A 12,806-nucleotide genomic window follows, 5' to 3' on the forward strand; every position below is an offset into this window, starting at 1 on the left:
ATAGCTTAAAATAAATCTCTAAATTACTATAGTCTCCGGGATTCAGTATCCCTTAACTACCTGACAAGAATTTAGAAGCCTTTGCTTCTGCATTAAACAACTATTAGAACACCTCTTTTATTCAACCGTCTGCTGAGCCGGCCGAGCTTAAATACCCTTCGGCAGCTGCTATCATGTATGAGTGATACACAGAATTATTTATAATATCATCTATAATTGAATATCTTCAGGATATTCATCACAAGTCTTTCAAGACATAACACTATAATCAGTTAACATCAGTCACCGTATAAGAACTCTTACTACAGTACAACATAATTTACTGTAACAAAACAATAACTACCGTAGTTCTTAGTGTAACTCATTATTAGCTATCTCCATATATAAATGTTAACCGCTGAATTTAGTCATTTACTTTTCACGGTGGTTCGTACCGTGGCATGGATTAATAGCTGTGTCATCACTATAGGGGGAAATAAGGACGGTGAATTGGATGGATCTAACTTTCACGTCGTTTCCAAATAACCTGTGCAATACCTGTTTATCGGATGATAATTATGCTGAGATACCAGATCCATTAAACTCTAATATCCTTGCTGTTACATATATCATCATTGGAGGCATTGCAATTCCTATGAATGGATGCTTCATAGGTTATATGATTTATTATCGAAAGCAAATGTCAATTCACGATATCCTGATCATGAATTTATCGATTTCGGATTTCTTCTATTTGGTATCATTGTAAGACACTAATCAACTTTTAACTTTGCTTCAGTATAATTTTATTTGGCTGCGCTTCTTATTATAAGATTTGATTTTGTCTAATCATTAGCCTAGCTATAGTCATAGTAGATCACTTTAAATTTCAAATATAAGGCGCTTACTTTTTGAACTCATTATTTAATTATAATTATTTACCTGATGATCATGAAGCCAAATTTTTCTTTCCTGCTCCATTAAAAGCTTCGTTTCGTTAGCAATCGATAGCATATAACACAAAAAGTTCTAAAATTACGATACCATTTATTCTGGTTACTCCTGCTAGCGCTTCAGGTTGATTACGATAACGCACGCAAATAATGAAATAAAATACATGTCGCCTTACAGAAAATTATGATGCGAACAGAAAATTTAATAACATTTTATTCCATCCGGAGACTATTGTAAAAATAAATTTAAACTGACAGTCATTCATAGTAAATATCCAAATATCTTCTGCTGTAGTAGGTACTTGTATATCTATGATATCTTTACAAAGCAAAAGAATTTACTATGGAGTCTAGCTAGTCGATATCATTAAAGGCAATAGTCAGAAGTGAATTTTAATCTTTCTAACGAAGCGTCTTTTCCGAGAAATGTAGCTTCTTATCACTATGCCATAGATCTTATTTTTCTAATACTGTAAACTTATTTCATTCGACAAATAATACTATAATGCTAGCTTAGTACACAGTCGGATTTACAGCGATCTCATGAATAAATTTAGATTACTAAATATATAATTGATGCGAAGTATGGTTAAAATAATTCGATAGTATAACATACAGTACGTTTGCTAGATGTATGACTAGAATCAGTTTTACAAATAAATTATACTATTCCTATACATTGTCAGTCTCGAATTTAATAAGATTTTATCAAGCTTAAATAACGGTGCCAATTAGTTATGTTGTCTCATACCATCTAACTCTAACATAGACCTGCTTCCGAGAAATTCCCTCTAAACGCTATCAGACCAATCAGAGAGCATGGCTAGATTTTAATCCCTCTTAAAATAAACTTCTGTAACAGTTTTATACAGTTAAAATTCAACTAGGTAATTTATAAATTTAACCAATATTGCTTTAGTTTAGTAGATATATTTCGCTATTTCATACAACTAAAATTAATGCTTTGTTTTTATTTCTAATGTAGCTGCTGGAATATATTCCCTGTCGTTCTGCCAAGTGTTGAAAAACCAATCTTTAAGGAAAATAATTTTCTATGTCGATTGATGTTTTCTTCCTTTGTTCTATCTTTCTTCGTCAATATTTGCCTGATGGCTGCCTCAGCGATAGCTAGTTACTGGAAGATTAATAATTCAGGCCCATCTTTTACGATTCGTCGCGCTTGGCAAATGGTCTGCGTGGCATATATTGCACCAGTATTATTACTATTGCTACCAACGGTTGGCCTTTGGGCAAGAATCACATATTTTCATGGTGTTGGTATCTGCATGATAGATTTTAGTTCCGAGATTGATACTAATCATATCGTATTCATGTTCGCAATTGTCTTTCCAATCTTATTTATTACAACAGCAATTATAGGATTTTGTTATTGTCGTATTTACCGAATCGTTCGTCGAAGCAGTAAAGTAATTGCTCAATATAATGCACGAAATCATCAAATGCAAGCTACCACACATAATGCACACAATTGTAATAATACTCCATTTGAGCATCGCAAAACTTATTCTAGACGTGATATCAGTTTAGCTAAGACCCTCGTTGTAATATTTGCATTATTTATTGTATCCTATGCTCCATATGCATTAGCTAACATCTTCTATTTTTTTAATTTAATTGATTTATCATTCACACAAGCACTATATTTGTTGACTGTATCTTGTGTTAATAGTATTTTTAATCCTATCATATTTTACAGTCGTCGGCGAAGACTAGCTATTACCGATAAAATATTCAGGGTTAAGCAAGTAGATACCGGTGTTACAATGGCAATGAAGCAGTTAGAAACTGTTATTAGTCATTGACCTTTACACTTACACCAAAATATACAAACGCTCACACGCTTATTTTAAGGACAAAACGATCAAAATCTTTATCAGATAAAGCTAGCTTGTTAACAAATCAAGTGATATAAGCATACTTTCGATATAAGTGTGATAACTATCAGGTAGTTTTGCTAGATTAATAAAGGAAAATTTAAAACTACTTTGCTTTGATTTCTTGTGTGACAACTTCGGTCTCGACAAGCAACTATTAAACATCGAAGTTCTAGTAACGATAACTATTGAGTCTAATATCAATTTTTAGTTAGACTGCTACAATACTGGTTGTATATTTTATCTATCAATATTTTCTATCACCAACTAACCGATCACAGAATGATACGAAACTAATTTCGACGATTTTAGCGATATCTTAAGTAAACGATAGAACCAGTGTTCTTTATTAATTTAGCTAACTCTGTATAAATATAAATAAGAGCTACGAAAGAGATCGGATATATTTGTCTTCAAAATTAGAAAATAGATTTTCTGAATATAGTAATTTGTATCTGATGGTAAATTGTTCGCATAAAAGATGAACCAATCGATATACGAATAATGAAGAATTCATTGCTTTCAAACAAATCTAATAATTATGACGTAAGATAAAGTTTCGGCGTGTTAAAATTTTAATCATATTTAATATTTCTTCGTGACCTTCCTTGATTTTGCATAAGTAAAATATCTATAGGAAGAATAATAACAATATAGGGGTCAATTGTCGATCAATACCACCTTTTAGCGTGAATAATACGAATTACCGACCAGTTATGTACAGGAGGAATTTGTGGTCTAAATTGAAAGCGTAATCGGATGAAATGTACAAGATTTTCCATTGAAAAGCTGTACATAAACTTTCATTTGATTCGTAAACAATTCTAACTTTCAATATCACTGCATATCAATAAATACATCGAAGCTGATTCCTAAGTTGGTACTGGTTACATATTAGCTGTTCTAAGCAATTAAACTCCTGCTTGTCAGAATAAAATAATCATATATTATTACTAAAAAATCATTCAGATTGATGATTTTGCAGGATATCGATGTGAATGAACACAATGGTATTACCTACTGTCACAAAACAGCTTTGCAACAAGATAAGGTAATGTACGATCAATAAGTTAATTCCTTGAACCACGTATCAAGGAACGATATCAGTACTATCAGAAACACTTTTGCTCTACTAGCAGACTATACAAAGACTTAAACGCCTCGTATTTTACGTTAAACACTAAGTTTGAGAATCTACTTTATTACACGATATACTGCATTTATATACTATTCCTCAATAGTTCATGAGTCATAGTTAGTACGACTAACTTTGGAATCATGTACTGAATTAGATATCAATTATAGCTACTGCTCCCTTAATGTGTACAACAGTATTTACGAACATAGACATCTAATGACTAATACAGAATAATCAGATTACGATATGTCCTATCACGGAACATTTCCACGATAATTTACAATCTACCATAAGTAAATTACAATCACAATGATTCGAACTGTAAGTAGATGATTTGCATTCCCTATTATAACTATTAATTCAGTATATGTATATATGTCTCTGTCATAAAAAGTCAGTGCTATATTAAAACACAGTATATCCAAATTAGAAGTTAACTAAATAAGGATTGGGTGCCAAGATTCCTTCAGTAATAAATGATAGTAAATCTCTGACTATCTCGTCTACATCTTCTGTGACGCTATAATTATACCATAGTATTCGGTCGTTGGAACTGAATTATTTGGTGATATAGCTAATCTCGCCTCTTTAAGTTAGTAACTGGCGTTCTCCGCAAGGATTGGCGTGTGTAGACTACTTTGTCACTAGTGGTGTGTGACATCCTAACATAGATATTTCTACTCTAATACAGTATATAGCACTGTCACACCTACTTTATCATTTTAGTTTGTTTTATGCATTAAATCCAAATTTTATTTCTAATCGTTATTAGACACTGGATGATTCGGCTGCTGATGTTTGAGCAGGTACATCACTGTCCGCATAAAGCCTGAGTAACAGTTCATCATCTATAAATAAATTTCATGAAAGTAAATCGAGCCTAGTAGAGAATGCATAACCTTTGACTGATAATACCTTATTCAGTAGCATTATGTAAATTCATTTGCTTTATTATGCTTGTTAAAAGCTTAACTTTGACGGAGTTACGGTTCTATTATTAATTATTAAGCTGAGCGCATGTCTCATCAAATAGTATTAATTTCTACATTATTAATAATGGAAATGATTTCATGAAAGAATCACCTGCCGGTTTTACTTTGTTGTAATGCTGTCAGAAAAATGGAATTGGTGTCTCGCGGTACATTATTACATGAAATTTACACAAATCGTAAATACTTATAGGGTTGTGCTTAAATCAGCTAGAAAATTATCTTTTGCCAGATTGTAAACAGAAAGTAAACCTTTAAATTTAGGTATGGTAACGATATCTTTTATGCAATATTTTGATGAATAGTTTATTAAAGAGGATGTTTTAACTTTGTTATTATCTCTATGACGCGCATATAAGGGTATCATAGCGTTTATAGTAATGAAATTATATCTTATACGAGCTGGATAAATTATTTTTGGGGGATTGTCAGCTTAGAAGTAATTTAAATAAGCAATTTTTATACGGTATATTTATTATTCTATAATATATCACTGAAAATTTGAAGGCAATTTAAACCCGGGAATAAGGAACACTAGTTAAAAGTTGAAGGAAGATTACAAATATTTTGCTGATTTAAATTAAAATTAGTACACTGGTAATAGTCTGTCATTTTTTCGTCGATCATAAATTTGCAATGGCTGCGTTACATTATATTTCAAAACAGTCACATAATAATGTGACAACACTTAAATTATCCCACGCTAAAATATCACTAATTTACTCCTCCAATCGCTAAGCTATCTAGAAATACCCTAACAGAAGGGTCAGAGACAAAAATTTTAGCACGATAAGAACAACTTTCACGTTATACCTTTAATCTAAAAATAATATATCTTCAACAACAACCGACTACAATTTTTATCTTTATATTAGCTTATATGTAAATTAAATTAAGATATCATAAAACAGGCTTAAAGAAGACATTTAGTCTGATAATGTCAACTCAAATAAAGCGATTCAAACACAATAGATTCTTACTCGGTTAAACCCTATTGTTAACTTAAATGAAATAAAAAATTATAGCGGATCCTTAGTTTAGCGCGTAGAAAAATTATAATATAGTTTATGTTAACGTACTGCAAGTAACCTAGACTTAAGCGAGCTTCTGTTTGGACACTCTTATGAGTTGGCACAATGTGAATGGTACCTTTATTCTAATCTGCTATTCTTTTCCTTGGTTTATCCATGTTTTGCACAAGTGTGAGTTTCATAAAAAAAATAGTTATTCTCATTCTTTATGTTTGGTTCGATTACTGTAAAAATAAAACAGCTTACTTCTGGTTTATCCGGAAGGGTGCTATTTTAAAGATGGGACTACCGCTGCTGGACTCAGAGGTAAAAGATAAACCTAATATCTATACCAAAGAAAATGTACAGACGACTATCTTTCGTTACAAACGGAAGAATAAAATTTCTATCCAACAGCTTTTTTCAAGCCTAAATAAATCTGTAAGGAAAACCAGTTATATACCGTAGTAGGCAGGTTGCTGGGACTACAGTCAAAATTATCGATAACAAAAGCTCTATTTACGTAACTTTCTATTCTGTTGAAATATTTTTCGATTCTATTAACATTAATCTCCAAAATATATAAAGTGCTAATACCATAATTAGAAAAGGGAAATATTCCACTGTAAAGCCATAGTTAATAACCAAGTATAATAATAGACAGGACTACTTAGGTATGCTTTTAATTCTACTGCTTTCTTTGTAACTCAGAAATTGTATGATAACATATAAGGAAAATATTTAAGTATGCGCTAAACAATATAAGAACTCAATATTAAACCATCAAGTTTCAGTTAAGATAATAAATACCGGTATTTCTTATCGAATTTTGAACAATTTTAAATTTAGATAGATCTACGAAAGAAACTTCTAAAATAGATATAAAAAAAGGTTTATTGTAATAATAATGGAGAATTTTTCAAGAATTTTGACGAGTAATTTATGGAGCAAATTACCGGCTGCCCAAATTATTTCAAATTTCACCATTTGACGATTTAGTTGCATTTAGATAGCAGTAGGTAGTTCCAACAAAGATAATTAAATTAGACAACTTTTACTCGTATTGTTATAGTCCAGTAATGAAACAGAAACGTATGCAGTATTGCACAAAACAATATTTTAAGTTGCGTAGAGCGGAATTATCGACTCCTATTTAGAACTAATCATGACAAAATTGACAATACGTATACATCGAGGTAAGAGCTTAAAGAATAGCTAGATTAATATAAATAGCTATCCTAAGAAATTTTAGTCATTGTTATTATATTTAGATGAAAATATATCTAATTGACATTCATTTCAGCATCTAAGGTTTGAATGCAAGACACTGTGATAAAATTGATCATGAGTTTCCTAACTTTGCAGAAAGATATTTAATAATTTATTAGATTTTCTCGCAAAATATATTGTACCATGTGCTGCTATATTCTAGCTGAATCTAACCACTAAAATGATCTTTAAAGTAATTACTGGATCATCTAAAGTTGATTGCTTATAAATTATCATTCGCATATACGGCCTCAATCGGCTCAGTCATGTTATCTCCTTACTTTACCTAAAGAATATCTTAATAAGCTGAGGTTTTATGGTCTGTAAACATACAAATTAGGAACCCATAATAATATTTTTCAGAATTTAAATACGAAGGCAAGATTTCACTTAAACACAGCTGTAGAGCCCACTTAGAGCTTGAATAATGGATTGAACTCGTTCGCTATTATTATAAGTTAAATTTGAAGACACTAATATTTTGCTATGGTATACTATAAGAACAGTACAACCAGTGATATTTAAGTACCTGAAAAATCTATATGAAATCTCATACAGCCATAATCTAAGCTAATTGCAGTAGTAAAGTATATGGCTAATAAGATGAAAAAGTGCCTTTGTATTATTTTTAGTATAAGGCTGAGATCCTCCAATCAATTCCATATCTGATAGCTAAATATAATAATACCATGAGTCTACTATACGGCCATTATAATGACATAAAACATATCAAATCAAGTAAAATTGTGTTAATTATATTGCATCGGCTGTATCCTGTTCGATTACAGCTTTTATCGTGAAATCTGTTTTTTTATCATCATGATCTGATAAAATACAGGTTTTATGAACTATGGTTACTCAGTAAACTTATTAGCCAATTACGAAATTTCTGTTAAAATGGCTCACGCTGCTTACTATTTTATTAGGCTTGAGAAAAATATTTTGTTTCTGTCTCTTAACGCATTTGATTATACTACAATTTTAATATGATATAGCATTTCGCGAAGATGCTAAAACCTATGTAACATTTGTCATAGGCATGCTTTTGCTCTTCTTCGAAATTCTCGATATTATCTAAAAACTGTCCACTTATCAGATATTTATTTACCAATCTATTGTTAGATGTTAAAGGCACTGAAACTACTGAGCATATAATTATTTTTGAATCAGCTTTGATGCGACTTTAATTTGCGAATTCTAGCTTAATTGCAATGGAATGCGATGTGATATACTTATTTTAACTATTGGCAACCCTACATTTTAACTAATTTTGTGAATTCATAAATAGTGCTATTGTGATAATCTCATTTAGGTGTTTCATAAAATAATTCTGTTGTTGTTTTTCTATAAAATACTAGCCTTACCAGTATTAGGTTTTGTGGGTGTTACAAAGTAATGATTTCGCAATTGGTTTAGTCACTCAACTAGTAGCTAAAATTCACATAGCCTGTAAGCTTATTTGATGAAACCATACACACACATATTTGCACTTTGGGCTTACATAGCACAGCTATCATAATATGTTCTTAGCTGGCTCATGTTGTTATTAAACTTACAGTAGTTATCGCTTTGATTGATAGGACAAGATTCCCGTTAACATTTCATGATATGCTGCAGCAAAGCGTTATTATCTTTTTAATTTCTATCCGTAATGGTACTAATATCTACAATATTGTTCATTTCTGCCCTCATAGTCTAATGAACTTTTCTTACTCTCTGTTACATGGAAATTTAACAAAGAAAATTTGCAGAATTTGAATAATACGAGTTAAGTTTCAATCAGTGAAATTTGCCTGTAATTCATTCGCTTATAATGCACCATACAGCTTGCTCTTATTAAAGAGTTACTCAATATAGGTATAATTTTGTCAGATATCTTTTTTGTCAAAAACCAGGAATGACATCATTAGAGCCCGCATAGAATATTTATTCATTTATACTCAACATGAAAATTACTCCTTTATGAATAATTATATTTTAATACTGTCAGACTGACCTTTGCGCTAATAAGGAAGTAATAGAATTTCACTCGCTAAAATGATCAATAAATGCAATGTGCTAATTAGTAATTCCAGCGAAATTAAAATTTAGAGTATTTTATGATCTGGTGATTGGACTTTAGTCAAGACATACACCAAAGTGCCTATACACTAATTAATTCTTGCTACTATTAAATCATTAAATCAAATCATATGTCATGTGTTTGTAAACATTTGTAGCTGTCACAAAACAGCTTTGCAACAAGATAACGTAATGTACGATCAATAAGTCAATAAAAAGTCAGTGTTATATTAAAACACAATATATCCAAATTAGAAGTTAACTAAATAAGAATAGACTAACAGAATTATCCTAACATAGATATTTCTACTCTAATACAGTAAATAACACTGTCACAGTAGCCTAAAACCGTAGTAGGCAACATCTTTTGCAATTCCCAGGAAAGCTTTCTAAGTTACCGATAAAGAAATCAGATGTTTTAACATACATCATTTCCTGTAAAAATATGCATATCAGATTAGAGAACTGATTATTATGTTTCGCTTTTGTATTTCTGTTGGTAAATATACCGGATATATATTGACGAAACTTGTTTTTGACTGTTAATGTCACCAATTATAGTCAATTACTATCAACAAATCACTCTTTATCAAAATATAATGGATATAGTATCAATTAAAAGATTACTGCTCGTAGATTATGACTAAAATAAACTTTTTCTATTATCTGCAAGTTGCTCATCAGATCATAAATAGTCTTATATTTTATTTGAAACGAAAATTTTAAACTCTAATATGCCAATAAGGTATAGTTACTATAGTAATTTAACATATTACCCGCACTGGATTATCACTATAGTAGTGTATTTCAACAAAATTTGTTAATATATGTGGGCTTGATCGGTAATTCCAATATGTTAATATGCAAAAAATGGAATGCCAAATTTGAGCACTTGTATTAACTATAATTACCATTCAATTTCTAAATTAGCAATTAATGTACAGCTATTTTTTTTGCGGCCAGATAATGAGCTATTTGATCTTAAATATTTGTAAACAAAAACTGATATTTATGAATATACCTCAATAAGTCTTGTTCTGCTAAATTAGTATATTATGCAATGAGATATCAATTTCATCATAGACTTCTTTAGTGAAACAGCATTAGCCCTATGCGCTTTTCTACAACTATTAACTGTTAAGAAATTTTAATTTGAGGTATACTGAATCAACTTAGTTCATGAGATGTTACTAATAGTGGAAGATATAACATTGAGCTCAGCATAAATGTGAGAATTGATAAAAATTCTTCAATAACTTTAATTATCGGCTTATAATTAATTTTGAAACAGTGACTATGAAATCTGTCTCGTACGTAAGATGCACACTTTTAACTTGTAGTAGTTTAGGCAGCTTACAGCTTTGTTATAAATAGTTTTGTGAATCAATTAAGAAATGCATATTAGATAATTGCCGACTGCAATATTCTAATGTAGATCATATATAACATGCCATCATTCCATAATTTTTAGTATTTGAAATGGTGATATTTTTACTGAAAATGAAACATTTAAAGACAAAATCAATCATTTACTTAATAAGGGTGTTGGTTTAAAATTTTAATTGTAGTACTGATTGATTTATATGAAATAATAAAGAAATAGTTATCATATTTAATGCTTTTTTTGACTCCCAGTTGCATTATCATTGCTATGATCCTGTACGAAGTCATCATGTATGCTGAGCGAACGAACTAGATACCGTAAAATTTATGATTAATTTAAAAGCAAGTCAGGTTCCGTATTTAGTTTTATTATTCATATTTAAATTACATTTTAATTTTAAAAACTCATACTAGTTATAGTCAATGTGTGTATAATAATAGTTATTGAACATTTATCTCACCAGATGATAACAAATTTTTAATTGGATCCAACTTGGTCGAATTATATACAGTAAGAAAACACACTACAGTTTTTGAAAAGTAAATACGTAAAAGAAATAGACTAATTTAAATTTAAATATAAAATTCTTCAATTCTTCTTTAAATAAACATCTAAATATTCTAGAATAAAAGGTAATTGATTGACAGTTAAAACCAACTGATAAATACAAAATGTGCACTTAGTATATCTAGATTTATCACGTTTTTATTAGGTTTGTTCGCTTGATCGTGCAGCGATTTTGTTATAATATTATAGTGTATATTGCTACATTATCTAGATGTAATGTAAATTCTACCATATGTATGGAATAAGTACAAACTCATAATACCGTAATATTAACGATGTAATGTTATATCTTGTTATATCGGCATCACACCGAACGCATGTTACCATACATAGATATTCTGTAACCTCTGACGCTACGAGTCAGTCTTGAAGCAGTCTTGCATCAGTCTTGAATCAGTATAGTTAGTTAGTCATCAGGCTGCAATTGGATCGTTACGCATATGTTTGAAATCAGTATTGTGTGAAGTCGAATAAAGTCTGAACACTGTAAGTGAAATAAAATTAATCTAAATTCTTAAACGTCATCGCACGTTGTTTAACATTGTGCCTTTAACTGCTTAACTAATATTCGGAGTAACTAAAATTTCTAGCTAGGCAATTAGCAAAACCCCATCATAACAGATCCTTATAAATTAAATTGTTTTAAGTATAGTGAAGCAGCATTTTAATTCTAAGTTAAATCCTTAAAAAAAGAAATTCTTATTTAAATACTGTTAATTAACTACCGGATATCGCCTTTTACATGAATAAGAAACTATTATCGTTTCAATTTTTAATTAAATCTCTCTCTAGAAAACAAAGGTTTCTATGACTTCTTATATCAACGCCTAGCTATTATTTACATGCGTGCAATTATAAAAATAATTAAGAGTCACAGCTGATAAATTTAGCTTCTAATAATTTATAATGAAGGACAAATTCCTCTCAACCTCAAATAAAAATATAACAATGAGCTCAGAAAAACGTAATTTTACCGATATGAAATTCGATCTAAGTCAAGGTGTTATTTTATTTGTTCATATTTGTAAAGATTCTATTATTCAATTTCAAGCATGCTACGTTATTATTTAACAAGATAGATAAATCTTGGAAATTTTCGTTGTTGATCATTTTAGCTAAGTAATTACAAGGCAGTAAACATGACTCACTTGCCGGTCCTTATGGAAAATTTCTGAATTAAAGAGCATTCGTACTTTGCCTCAATAAGTATTAAAATGTGGAATGAAAACGGTGTAATTAATATTTCTACTAATTGCAGCCTATGTGCAGCAGATGATAATTATGCCGAAGTACCTAATGTAACACACTCAATAATTATAATGTCTCTCTTCCTGGTTATTGGTGTCATTTCTGCTTTAGCCAACGCTCTATTCATTGGTTACATGGTTTATTACTACCGAAAAGTGACCGTTCACGATATTTTCATTCTAAATATTTCTCTATCCGATTTTTTCTACATCGTATCCTTGTAAGTAAATTTCAGGAAACATTGCTACATAAAGCCAATAGTAGTGATAATGGCTAAAATATCAAATAATTACGAAGTATCTAGTACATATAT

General features: G+C 30.3%; 1 protein-coding gene across 1 annotated transcript; it reads left to right on the top strand.

Annotated features, from left to right (window-relative positions):
* Positions 1-2,041: 2,041 nt before the first annotated feature.
* On the top strand, positions 2,042-2,755 carry TRIADDRAFT_56182 (uncharacterized protein; the record flags this gene model as incomplete). Its single annotated transcript, XM_002112261.1, has 1 exon — positions 2,042-2,755. One exon carries the CDS (start codon positions 2,042-2,044, stop codon positions 2,753-2,755), a length of 714 nt encoding a protein of 237 aa, XP_002112297.1.
* Positions 2,756-12,806: the final 10,051 nt, after the last annotated feature.

The sequence above is a fragment of the Trichoplax adhaerens genome, genomic scaffold (genome assembly GCF_000150275.1).
Source record: "Trichoplax adhaerens TRIADscaffold_5 genomic scaffold, whole genome shotgun sequence".
Lineage (NCBI taxonomy): Eukaryota > Metazoa > Placozoa > Uniplacotomia > Trichoplacea > Trichoplacidae > Trichoplax > Trichoplax adhaerens.